Below are 12,384 nucleotides of genomic sequence, written 5' to 3'. Positions count from 1 at the left end.
ACATTTATTCTAAACGCTTAAACCTACGTAACTTTAACAACATATGTATACAGTACCTCAAAATCCCGCGATAGAGTGAAAAATCCATGATAAATAATTAAATATAATATTTTTAAAAATCCCGCGATACAGTGAGGCCACAATAAGGGACTACTGTAGTTGTAAACATATGCACTGGGAAACCAAAACATGTCACTTGATTGTGATAAGCACTTTATTGTGGTGGTCTGAAACCAAACCCACATTATCTTTGAGGTATGCCTTGCAATAACTACCATTTATTGAGCATTCACTATGCCAAATACTTTATCACGTTTATTCCTCACATCAACTATTAGGTCTACTAAAATTCAATTTTACTCTTAGAAACTGAGGCACAGATTTTGTTTGGCCACGATTGCAAGGCATTAAGTGGCAGAACCAGAGCTCTTCGTCACATTGTGTTTGAAGTCACTCACCTGTGAACCCCCTATGACAGGTTTCCATGTAGAGGTCCCAAGTGTCTTATTTGTAGTGTTTCCACCTTGGTGCCAGCCATCCTGATCAGCACAGAACAAAGACCAAGCCAGGGACATGGTCCTCTCCCTTTTTCATTCCTATATCCCTCGTTCATGACCAGAGGAAAGTCATCCCTGACCCATGCCTCACATTTAGTGCATTTCTTAGCTGCTGAATAAACCAAGCACCTAAAGGGCAGGAATTACTCAACACATTTATTGAACACTCTGTGTGTGTTGGACCCAGTGCTAGGGGTATATGTATATGTTTGAGGGCCTGACATCCCTGGATCTAAGTCCTGCTTCCCACTGGAACCATGCATGTCCCAATCTCAATAAGGCATGGGAGCAGGGGAGGCTGAATCCCGTGTCAGGTTCCATCTTAGGGAGAGGAAGGACCTGGACGGCGAGAGTTCTGGGGAGTGAAACCACTTCCTGTGTAGCTAGTTCCTGTGTTGACAGAGCTGAAGGGGAGGAGGGGAAAGAGCAGAACTGAGGGGTGGGGCGGCTACTGAGGCCCTGGAGATGAGAAAGCCAAGTTTTTGCCCACCTTGGAAAAACCCCTCCACTGTTGCTGGAAGAGTTTTTTGCAGTCTCTGTGCTCCCCTTGGGGGAGAGAGGTTGAGCAAGCAGTTTGGGTGGGAAAAGAGAACTGGAGGAAGTTGACAGAGATGGGCGGGGCCCATGGGGGGGCTGACCAGGAACCCAGCTTCCTGCTTAGTACCCAGACATCCATCCCCCTGCTCGCCCCCTGCTCACCCCACCCCTTCCAGCCCCCACTCCCCTCAGGAACGTGGGGTTCTGGCCCTCCTCAAATCCTAGATACCCCTCCCCCGTTGGTTTCTCCCCTCCAGGGGATGGAGGCTGAGAGACCCCAGGAAGAAGAGGATGGTGAGCAGGTGAGCTGGCACCCGGTGGGGGAGGCTGACCCTGGAGGAAAGGGAGGTGAGAGGACCTGAGCAGAGACCAGTGATAGTGGACCCAGGGGACCTGGAAGGGCTTGGGCACACTGGGACAGGTACGGAGACACAGAGAAAACAGGCCGCTGACCTAGCCCCCTGCCCACCCCTCCCCTGCTTGAGTGGAATGGATGTCCCGGCATCAGGTCCCCCATCAGGATGAGCACAGCTGGCCCCCTGTGAACACCACCACTCGGCCTTGGCGATCTGCTCCTCCATCCCCTCCTCCAGGGACCCGCCTCACAGGTACCCCCACCCACCCAGGGAGCTTCCTGACCTGGTGCCCACATCTTTCCTGATCCTGTTACCAGGGTCCACTCCATCATGGGCCCTTTCCCCACCTCCTCTGGACTCCCCATTGCATCCCCTTACCTCTGAGCACCAGTCCCTAATCACCTCACCCTGTCTGTCCCTGTCCCCATCCCAACCCCCTGCCAACTTCTCTGAGCCCTCCCCCTCCTCTCTCAGCCCTGGGACCCCGCTCGGCCTCCCTGCTCTCCCTGCAGACTGAGCTCCTTCTGGACCTGGTAGCTAAGACTCAGTCCCGTCGCCTAGAGGAGCAGAGGGCCACCTTCCAAGCCCCCCACAATATCCCAAATCTAGCCCCAGCCCCAGCCTGGACTCTTGAGGACAGAGAACAGCTCTACAGCACCATCCTCAGTCACCAGGTGAGACACCTCCCTGCCACACACACACACACCCAGGAGGCAAGATCCAGGTATCCTGGTATCTTGGCCCTGTTCTCTTTGGGGCTTTACCCCTCTTTCTCCCCAGGTATCTGTATCTGCCCCCTCCCCAGGCCCTAGTCCCTCTATTACCCTCACATGCCCCTCAAACCAGCCCTGGCTCCTTTCAAGGCCTGCTCCTCTTAGAGTCTCACCAACACCCTGCCCTCCCTCCATTCCTCCAGTGCCAGCGAATGGAAGCCCAGCGGTCAGAGCCCCCCCTACCCCCAGGGGGGCAGGAGCTCCTGGAATTGCTGCTGAGAGTTCAGGGTGGGGGTAGAATGGAGGAACAAAGGTCCCAGCCCCCCACACATGGGTGCTGAGACTTGAGCCATCCACCAGCCCCTCTGCACTCCTGAGGCTCAAGGATGGGCAGCCCCCACATGCCCTCAACCCTGCTTGGCAGGTACACCAAAGACTGGACCCAGCAGAAATCTCAATATTCATTGCCCTTATTCACACTCCCTGGGAATTGAAGGGGGTGAAGTCCTCAAACCCTGGGAATAGTCAAGGTAGTATAGTCATTTATAAGTTCCTTCCTGGGTACAAGGGAGCTTGAGACACTGAGAGGATCCCAGCCACCAAAGGACACCCCATCACTGCTCATATCTCAGGAAGTGGCTTGGAGTCTTGGTCCTGAGCTAGGAGGACTTCCCCAGTAGTCAAGCCACTAGTCAGGATCTGAGGGTTCAGGCCTCCAATTCCCAAGAAAAGGCCAATTTCCTAAGATTGTGACCTGATGGACAGTTCCACCCACTTACCCAAAAAGAAGAAAGGGAGGGTGGGCACAGCCAAGTGGTAAGACTATTCTCCCTCCCCCACAACCACCATCTCCCAACCCCGGGACTAGGGGACCTACAGGCTGTGAATGGACACGGCCCTGCCCACCCTCCCTCTCCACTGCTGCTCTGCGCCTGTCTGATGTTTCGGTTGTATGAATAAATGTCATTCCCCTCTGGACTGAAGACTGATATCTGGGGCTGCGGGCGGGCGAAAGGTAGGGCAGCGGGGCCTGAGGCTGCCTCTCTCCCCAGTCTGGCCAGAGGCCAGCTCCCCTCCCTGGCTGGTTAATTACTGGCTTATTAAGCAGCGGCTGGAGACCTTCCTAATTACGCCCCCCCCCGCCCCCTCTCCTGATTTTAATTAAGTAGAACAGGGAGAGTAGTCATTAGAACAAGAAATATGAACTGAGCTGTCTGTGAACCCAGGATTTCAGCAGCCGGAGTCCAGATCACCTAAATCCCCAATTCAGAACCCTGGTAGCAGGACCCCCGCCCCAACATGCCCCCATCTGAGGCTGCAGAAGTCCTGCCCCGGGGCCGTCCCATCTTTCCTCCGTTGGCTTAGTATCCTCCCCGCGTCCCCTCTCTTCTCCCCTCCTCCACTAGGTTTCAGTTCCTCTGTGTCTCTCTCCGCCCCCAGCTCCTCCCAGTTTCTCCTCTCTTCTCCCCTCCTCTTCCTCTCCGCCTCCCCTCCCCCAGCCTCCCTCGCTCGCTCCCCCTTTCTCCCTCCTCCCTCTCTCACACACACCCCCGCTTGGGCCTCTCTCTCTGTCTCTCTCTCTCTCTCTCTCCCTCTCTCTCTCCCTCCCTCCCTCCCTCCCTTTCCCCGGCTCCATTTTCTCCGCCGCCGGGGGCCGGGGTCTCCTGTGGGGGGCCCAGCCGGTACCCTAGGTCTCCCTTCAGGGCCGGGGTGAACCCTCGGGGGAGCCGAGAGAGGGGGAGACGGGCGGGGTTTGGAGCGGAGGGAGTAGCGGCCCCAGCGAGTTTTGGGGGGAAGTAACAAGGCGGGGGGAGGGGTGGAGAAGGGTGGGGGCCTCCGGCCCCCCCCAACTATGGACGAGCGTCTGCTGGGGCCGCCCCCTCCAGGCGGGGGCCGGGGGGGCCTAGGATTGGTGGGTGGGGAGCCTGGGGGCCCTGGCGAGCCTCCCGGTGGCGGAGACCCCAGTGGGAGTAGCGGGGGGGTCCCGGGAGGCCGAGGGAAGCAAGACATCGGGGACATTCTGCAGCAGATAATGACCATCACCGACCAGAGCCTGGACGAGGCCCAGGCCAAGTGAGTGCCCCCACCCCGGGACCCCACACAGACCCAGCAGAAGCCCCATTCACAATCTGAGTCTTCTGGGACCGTGCCCCCCGCCCCCAACTCCAGGACCGCTCCAGGATCCTACAGCTCTCTTCTCTCCTTACTCCCCGAAGCCCAGAGATAACCTTCCTGCACCCCTAGGCCCTGAAACCTTAAAGAGGGGAACTTAAGGTGGTCCCATCGCCCTTTCCTAACCTCTCACTGACCCCCCTACACAGCCCTGGAACATCCTTCCATCTCCATAGCCCCCTTCTGGCTCCTGAACTAAGAAACGGCTCTGCTGTCTTCTCCCCTAACTCTCCACCCCGCCCACCCCCTCCTCTGCAGACCTGGGGACCTCCACACCCCTCCTCAGAGTTCCTACCACTCCTCTCCACCATGGCCCAGCCTCCAAGGGTCCTCACCCATCCTTCAACCCTGCTAAGTTCCAGGACCCTCCACACACATCTCTGCTGATCTCCCTACTTTAGCTTGGCACTCCTAACCTCTCTGGCACGTCAAACTCTTGACTTTTCTCCCCAGTCTCCATCTATCTTCTGAAATCTACCTAGTCACCCTCATATCTGCAGTCACCCTCAAAGTCGTCCTCTGCACCCTTCTAGACCATCTCCTGCAGCCCCCAGCCTGCCCACAGAGGCCTTTAGTCAGCTGCCTCTGCCTTCCCTCTGTGGCCTGCAGCCAAGCAGCTTCCCCGCATCTCCACACTCAGAGCTCAACTCTTCCCAAGAACCCCCAAATCCATTCCACTCCTAGCTCCACATTTTTACGTTTCTTGTTGCCAGGCTCCTCACCCTTATGGTCCCCACCTGCCTGTTTGTAGCACAACTTTTCTCTCCCGTCCCTCCCAAGGAAACATGCCCTAAACTGCCACCGAATGAAGCCCGCTCTCTTTAGTGTCCTGTGTGAAATCAAGGAGAAAACCGGTATGTGGGTCCCCCTCTGATTTCTCAACTCCTGGGATAGAATCCTGTTCAGTATAGACACAGGCCAAGAGTTTGACAGCTTGGGGCACTGAGGAAAGTGGGGGTCAAGGAGGTTGCCAGGGGGATTAGAGAACCAAAGAAGTTTGGGTCTCCAGGAGGCACATGGAGGGCTGAGAACTGGGTGTGGGGGCCCCTGGTCTCTTAAGTCCACTCACCCACACACTAGGCCTCAGCATTCGAAGCTCCCAGGAGGAGGAGCCAGTGGACCCCCAGCTGATGCGCTTGGACAATATGCTTCTGGCAGAGGGTGTGGCTGGGCCTGAGAAAGGGGGGGGCTCAGCGGCAGCAGCTGCAGCCGCTGCAGCTTCCGGGGGTGGCGTGTCCCCCGACAACTCCATCGAACACTCAGACTATCGCAGCAAACTTGCCCAGATTCGCCATATCTACCACTCAGAGCTGGAGAAGTATGAGCAGGTGAGGAGAGGAGGCTGGAGTGGGTGGAGGGAGATTCTTTGGGGGGAGTCCCAAGGCCAAAGGGCTTCTCCTCAGACCCTTCCGGCCCCACTGCAGGCATGTAACGAGTTCACGACCCATGTCATGAACCTGCTGAGGGAGCAGAGCCGCACGCGGCCAGTGGCACCCAAGGAGATGGAGCGTATGGTGAGCATCATCCATCGAAAGTTCAGTGCCATCCAGATGCAGCTCAAGCAGAGCACCTGTGAGGCCGTCATGATCCTGCGTTCCCGATTCCTGGATGCCAGGTGGGGCCCAGGGGCCCGGGCCTACCCCCAGCACTAGGCTCCTTCCCATCCTTCTCCCAAGCCCCTGGGCCACCAAGTTGCACAACACCAAACTCCACAACAATGGCCCCTTCTGGAATTAGGCAACATGGAGGCCCTGCTGGGACCACAGTGTCCTCCTCACCACCCTACTCCCTCCTCTGTAGACGAAAACGCCGTAACTTCAGCAAACAGGCCACTGAGGTCCTAAATGAGTATTTCTACTCCCACCTGAGTAACCCGTATCCTAGTGAGGAGGCTAAAGAGGAGCTCGCCAAGAAGTGTGGAATCACTGTATCTCAGGTATTGGGGAGGAGTTTTCTGGCAAAAACCTCTCTGATCCTACTGATTCAAGGTCATGCAGAGGGAAAGGTTTCCAACTGACCCTCTTTTCTGCCCAACACCCCATAGGTCTCCAACTGGTTTGGCAACAAGCGGATTCGCTATAAGAAAAATATTGGAAAGTTCCAAGAGGAGGCAAATATCTATGCTGTCAAGACTGCCGTGTCAGTCACCCAGGGGGGCCACAGCCGCACCAGCTCCCCAACACCCCCTTCCTCTGCAGGTGGATCCCGCTGCCACCTGGCTGGCTGTTTTGCACACTTCCTGCTTTTGTTCCCATTTCCTATCTAGGCAAGGTCCTAGAGTAAGGGCTTTTGAGGGTGAGAGAGATCAAGCTGAGATGGGGTGAGGATGTCAGGGTGAGGAGGCCACTCCAGCCAAGTTACACCTTGCCTCTCTTCCAGCAGGTAGCCAGGGGAGGCTTGAAAACAGTCTGATCCTTCTGGGTGTTGCAGTGTTGTCATGTGGATAATTTGTGCACAGTGGCACACTCCCAAAGCTAGTTCAGAGGGCTTTTTGGAAAGAGTTATGGTGTGTCTCCTGTCTGCCATCAGAGGCTATTGTTATACATTTCCCTAATTCCCTCTCTGTTCTCCCAAGGCTCTGGAGGCTCTTTCAGTCTCTCAGGATCCGGAGATATGTTTCTGGGGATGCCCGGGCTCAATGGAGATTCGTACTCTGCTTCCCAGGTGAGATGGCATACCTCCCCTTAGTAAGGTTTTCCAGAGTCAGTTTTCCGTCCCTTCAGGATACAAGACTTTTTTTTTTTTTTGAGGCTTCTCATTGTGTCATACCCTCTTTTGCCGGCCACAGGTGGAATCACTCCGACACTCAATGGGGCCAGGGGGCTATGGGGATAACCTCGGGGGAGGCCAGATGTACAGCCCTCGGGAAATGAGGGTGAGTGGATCCCTGAAGCCCCCCTTTCTCCACTCTCACCTGGACAGGAAGGCCTTTTCCCTGGCAGTGTTGTCCCCCACACGGGGTTTCAGAGCCCTACCCCAACTATTCCTGTCTTTTTCCAGGCAAATGGCGGCTGGCAGGAGGCTGTGACCCCATCCTCCGTGACATCCCCAACAGAGGAACCAGGGAGTGTTCATTCTGACACTTCCAACTGAACTCACCCCTCAGGGCCACAGGGGTGGGGGCTCATGAGGTGACTCCTGAAGAGGACAAAGGCATTGAAGGCATCCAGAGGACAAACCCCAGACACAAGAGAAGCACAAGACAGAGAAGGGCAAATGGGGTCATCCCCTCCCCCACCAGACTCAGTGCTGGGGGTATTGCCTACATGGCAAGGAGAATGGGATCCCCTAAGGGGAAAGTAGGGTCTGTCTCCCCCTTTTTTCCTTTTTTTTTCAGTCTTTTTCTCTCCCCATTTCTTAAACACACACCTAGAATCCTATTTTTAAGATCCCTTTCTCGCATTCATATACACATATACAACTATTCTCTCCTCCTCTCTCTCTCTCTGGTTTCACCCACTCTCCCTCCCCAACCTGTTATCTGCTCTGGGATCTGTGGAGGCTGCCAGCCTTGCCCTACCTACCAGAGGTGCCAAAAATGGAGACAACTTCTGGACAGAGGACCTGGGCCATGCCCCCTTGCCTCCCACCCCTTGCCCCTCCAGACAGCTTTATTACCTCATATGCAGCTCATCTTAAACCAATAGAATAGCTCGGTGGACGAGAGTGTCTGACTCAGATATCTACCTCGGAGGGAGTTTCTGCTACTTTAGGGAATTGTTGACTGGGTTTTGGGGTTGAACTTTTTTTTTTTTTTTAAGGAAAGAAAAACCCTGGGATCTATTATTTGTTTGGTTTTTGGTTTTTGATTGTTCTGGTTCTTAATCTTTATTTTAGTTTGGGGAAGTAGGTATTTTTATAAATATATTGATTTTTCTCTTTAATTTCTTGCTTTCCCATATTAGGGGGGATAGCCAAAGGGTCATGATAAGAGAAAGGGGAACACAGAACTGGTAAAAAGGCCCATCTGGCTCCAGTCCTATCCATCAGGGAGTACATTTAGCAGGGCACCAAGCCTGCCCCCCTAAAATCACTTAAGTATTCTCCTTTGCTTGTAAATCCCAGTTCTTTGCTTGCTCAGGCAGCTTCCAGCTACAGTTGGTGAAGAGGCTGTCGGGGGCTTGTTGTGGCTGGCCTATCCTCCCTTTTCCCACAGCCCTTGGGCAGGGCTAGATGCAGTAATTTTAAGGAAATGCCATCTTCCTCTATGACATGTCTTTAAAATAAGTTTTATTATTTTTGTTTATTTGCAGATTGGAGAGGAAAAATGGGGAGGGGGTTATTCCAAAGCAATGGGTTGGGGTGCTTGTGTATTTATCTCCCTCAATCTCCCCAGATATGAGATTTTGTTTTTTCCCCCCTCAGTCCAAAATCATGAGGGTGGAGAGAGGAGGGAGATTGCAAAAAGCCAGGTATGGAGGTGAAGTAAAATCATTGCTGCCCCATCTTTGGCCCAGAAGCCCTCAAACATCATAAGGATTTCACAAGATTCTGTCGCTATGAAACCCACCTATCAAAGATCCGGGCAGGACTGAGGGCAGGTTGGGACTGGTGGGGGGGCCGGGCGTGGGAGGTACGGGCGTGGGCAGTTCTCTCCTCACTTGTAAACTTGTAGTTTCACAGAAAAAATAAATCAGTTTTAAATAAATTTCTTTTACCCCTGGGTTTAGTTGAGAATTATTTTCAAAAACACGAGGAACCCCAGGAAAAGATTTTCTCATAAAACCCCAAAAGGGCTTTCCCCAAGCCCCCTAGCCTTGTGCTCAACACCTGGGCCCCATGTTTCAGCTTTGCCTCCTTTCCATGGGAATCAGCCTGGCCTGAACCATGTTGCCTGGCAACCATGCTTCCTTCCTCAAGTGGAGCTCCAGTGGTCCACCAGGTAGTCCTCAACAGGCTGATGGAACAGATTGGGGGTCCTAAGGACATGAGAGACCCTAGGAAGGGTACTCCCCACCCCCATGGATGTGGCAGTGCCCAGGGGTGGGGTGATAATTGTTTCTCCTAGTATCTGAAGGACTCTTGTCCAAGAGTCATAAATTCCTAGCATTCCCTGTGCCAGGACAGGACGGGGAGATGGGGGCAGGGGAGAGGGTACAGCCCCACCTAGGGCTGTGGTCACCTCAGTGAGAGAAGGACAGAGCCAGGAGCCTGGACAGGAGGCAGGATGGCAGCAAGGGAAGCAGCTGGAGCCTGGGTGCTGGTCCTGAGTCTGTGGGGTGAGCCACTCCCCCTCGCCTGTAGAAGGCACTGCCCCTCCCCAGAACTTTCCCAGAGCCTGGGCACTGCTCTTTCCAGCTCCCTTGCCCATGCTGTGCTAGTTTTCTCAGCCCCATCTCCCTGCTGGCCCCCTCCACCTTGGTGCTGTCTCCCAGGGACAGTGGTAAGTGGTCAAAATCTCACAGTCCGGATTGGGAACCCACTGGTGCTGAAGTGTAAGGGCGCTCCCAGGAAACCACCCCAGCAGCTGGAATGGAAACTGGTAAGTGGGGCTCCTGTTGTAGCCTCCCCACCTCAGGTCTTTCCCAAAAAGCCTGCACTGTTTAGACCCCTCTCCTCTGTTCCCAGAACACAGGCCGGACAGAAGCTTGGAAGGTCGTGTCTCTTCAGGGAGACCCCTGGGAGAGTGTGGCTCGAGTCCTCCCCAATGGCTCCCTCTTCCTGCCGGCCATCGGGATCCAGGATGAGGGAACTTTCCAGTGCCGGGCAATGAGCAGGAAGGGAAAGGAGACCAAGTCCAACTACCAAGTCCGAGTCTACCGTAAGGGTTCCAGGGCCATCCGCAAGGCTCACCTCTCATTTAAAGAAAGCCTTTAATCCCAGTCCCTGACTCCTTGGCCCTGGTGTATAGACCTCTTGACTTCTGCTACCCCATTCCCACACTGGGGTATGAGAATCTTCAAAGCCCCAGCATCTGATTGGAATTTCCCCTCCTTCAGAGATTCCTGGGAAGCCAGAAATTGTTGCTCCTGCTTCTGAACTCAAGGCTGGTGTCCCCAATAAGGTAGTGGAAGAAATGGGGAGGACAAAGTGATCTGAGAACGGGCGGAGTATAGCTGGGTATGTGTGTACGGAGTCTCTTATTTTCAAAGATGATGAGGTCACTCTTTCCCCAGGTGGGGACTTGTGTGTCTGAGGGGGGCTACCCTGCAGGGACTCTTAGATGGCACTTAGATGGGAAACCTCTGATACCTGATGGCAAAGGTGAGTCTTAAGGTCCCTTCTCCTACTGCCTTTTTTCTGATCCCTCTCTCCCACACACCCTGGGATACCTGCCTTCTCCTTCCTCCACCATAGGAGTGTCTGTGAAAGAAGAGACCAGGAGACACCCTGAGACAGGGCTTTTCACACTCCAGTCGGAGCTGATGGTGACCCCAACCTGGGGAGGAGCACCCCACCCTACCTTCTCCTGTAGCTTCAGCCCTGGCCTTCCCCGGCGCCGAGCCCTGCACACAGCCCCCATCAAGCTCAGTGTCTGGGGCGAGCACAGAGGTGGGGAGGGCTCCAAGCTCGGGTGAGTACATTCTGAAAGTATGGACACTAGGATCACACACAGCCTCATGCCCCTTCCCAGCCCCAGAGCCTGTGCCTCTGGAGGAAGTCCAATTGGTGGTGGAGCCAGAAGGTGGAGCAGTAGCTCTTGGTGGTACCGTGACCCTGACCTGTGAAGCTCCCACCCAGCCCCCTCCTCAAATCCACTGGATCAAGGATGTGAGTGACGCGGGGAGGGGTCTGGGAGGTAAAGACACATAATTGGCAATTAGGGGTCAGGGAGCTCACGGAGAGAGGGAGGCAAGGAGCTAGAGAGGAAAACAGGGTGTCTGAGAATGTGGAGACAGTCAGGAGCATGGCATGTATGAACAGGAGTTGTAACAGCCTCCTGTTCCCCTTCCCCAACCCAGGGCATGCCCCTTCCCCATCCCCCAAGCCCAGTGCTGCTCCTCACTGAGGTAGGGCCTCAGGATCAAGGAGCCTATAGCTGTGTGGTCACCCATCCCAGCCACAGGCCCCAGGAAAGCCGTGCCGTCAGCATCAGCATCGTAGGTGAGGAGGCCTCCCCTACATCCCAGGGACCCTGTGCAGGCTCCAGTTACCTACCCCATTCTGGCATTGTCCCCAAGAGCCGCCACCCCACCCTACCCTCAGTGCACCCATACTCAGACCTCAGCTGCCCCACCCAAACCCTACCAAGAGAGCAGCCCAGCTTGTCCCCTTTCCCTCTAAACTGAAGAAAGCGAAGACTTCACTGGGGCTCCCACTAAATAGTTCTCTCCCAACCTGCAGCTTTCCTTTCTGACTTGCTTTGAATTTGTCTTACAGAAACAGGTGAGGAGGGGCCAACTGCAGGTAAGGAGTTGGATAAAGTCAGAGAAGCAGACAGACCCCAACATGACTAGGGAAATGGTCAGCAAGAAAGGAATCATGAATAGTGGGGCTGTGCCCTCAATCCTCCCTATTTCTCTACAGGCTCTGTGGGAGGGCCTGGACTGGGGACTCTAGCCCTGGCCCTGGGGATACTCGGAAGCCTGGGGGCAGCAGCCCTGCTCATTGGAGTCATCATGTGGCAAAGGCGTCGGCGCCGAGGAGAGGAGAGGTGAGTGGAGGCAGCCGGACACCTCAGACTTGGGGCTTCTGGGCAGCAAGGAGAGGGGTAGTGGAAGTGCTAGGACCCATGTGCAGAATTCTCCCCAATCCTCCTCCCCAGGAAGGCCCCAGAAAACCATGAGGAGGAGGAGGAAGAGCGTGCAGAGCTGAATCAGTCGGAGGAGCCCGAGGCAACTGAGAGAAGTGCAGAGGGGCCTTGAGGAACCCAGAGCCACCCCCATCCCTCAGCTCCCTTTTCTTTTCCCCACACTGTTTTGGCCCCAGACCAGTTCTCCCTTGTATAACCTCTACCCACCTTGCCAAACTTTCTTCCACAACCAGAGCTTCCCATGAATAGTGATGAGTAAACACCTGACACATCTTGCCCCCTTTGCTCTTGTGTGTGTGATGCCCTCACTTTCTGCACCCCTGAGAGCCTGGAAGGAGAGGGGCTCATCTGCGTGC

General features: G+C 55.0%; 3 protein-coding genes across 7 annotated transcripts; all 3 read left to right on the top strand.

Annotated features, from left to right (window-relative positions):
* The first annotated feature begins 956 nt into the window (after positions 1-956).
* GPSM3 (G protein signaling modulator 3) lies at positions 957-3,141 on the top strand. Of its 3 annotated transcripts, XM_090282165.1 has the most exons (5): positions 957-996; positions 1,352-1,396; positions 1,603-1,702; positions 1,925-2,124; positions 2,367-3,141. In XM_090282165.1, the coding sequence occupies exons 2-5, from the start codon at positions 1,355-1,357 to the stop codon at positions 2,502-2,504; spliced, it is 480 nt and encodes a 159-aa protein (XP_090138291.1). In that variant the 5' UTR covers positions 957-996; positions 1,352-1,354; the 3' UTR covers positions 2,505-3,141. The 3 variants fall into 3 exon arrangements, with proteins under 3 accessions (XP_090138291.1, XP_090138293.1, XP_090138292.1); XM_090282167.1 differs by lacking the exon at positions 957-996 and having other exon boundaries at positions 1,022-1,396; XM_090282166.1 differs by lacking the exon at positions 957-996 and having other exon boundaries at positions 1,084-1,396; positions 1,580-1,702.
* An 852-nt stretch (positions 3,142-3,993) lies between these two features.
* On the top strand, positions 3,994-9,000 carry PBX2 (PBX homeobox 2). Its single transcript, XM_090282153.1, has 9 exons — positions 3,994-4,236; positions 5,116-5,189; positions 5,416-5,663; positions 5,760-5,950; positions 6,136-6,271; positions 6,380-6,533; positions 6,911-6,999; positions 7,124-7,210; positions 7,336-9,000. The coding sequence occupies exons 1-9, from the start codon at positions 4,016-4,018 to the stop codon at positions 7,426-7,428; spliced, it is 1,293 nt and encodes a 430-aa protein (XP_090138279.1). The 5' UTR covers positions 3,994-4,015; the 3' UTR covers positions 7,429-9,000.
* Positions 9,001-9,425: 425 nt separating this feature from the next.
* Positions 9,426-12,304, top strand: AGER (advanced glycosylation end-product specific receptor). Of its 3 annotated transcripts, none has more exons than XM_090282152.1 (11): positions 9,426-9,554; positions 9,741-9,817; positions 9,904-10,096; positions 10,275-10,339; positions 10,452-10,539; positions 10,633-10,827; positions 10,910-11,046; positions 11,238-11,379; positions 11,656-11,682; positions 11,803-11,929; positions 12,041-12,304. In XM_090282152.1, exons 1-11 carry the CDS (start codon positions 9,503-9,505, stop codon positions 12,138-12,140), a joined length of 1,203 nt encoding a protein of 400 aa, XP_090138278.1. In that variant the 5' UTR covers positions 9,426-9,502; the 3' UTR covers positions 12,141-12,304. The 3 variants fall into 3 exon arrangements, with proteins under 3 accessions (XP_090138278.1, XP_090138277.1, XP_090138276.1); XM_090282150.1 differs by having other exon boundaries at positions 9,463-9,554; positions 9,711-9,817; XM_090282151.1 differs by lacking the exon at positions 11,656-11,682 and having other exon boundaries at positions 9,711-9,817.
* The last annotated feature ends 80 nt before the right edge of the window (positions 12,305-12,384 follow it).

Source organism: Furipterus horrens, unplaced genomic scaffold (genome assembly GCF_987537825.1).
Source record: "Furipterus horrens unplaced genomic scaffold, mFurHor1.1.pri manual_scaffold_6, whole genome shotgun sequence".
In the NCBI taxonomy this organism is placed as follows: domain Eukaryota; kingdom Metazoa; phylum Chordata; class Mammalia; order Chiroptera; family Furipteridae; genus Furipterus; species Furipterus horrens.
The sequence above is the reverse complement of the archived record's forward strand: the minus strand, read 5'-3'. Positions and strand labels throughout refer to the sequence as shown.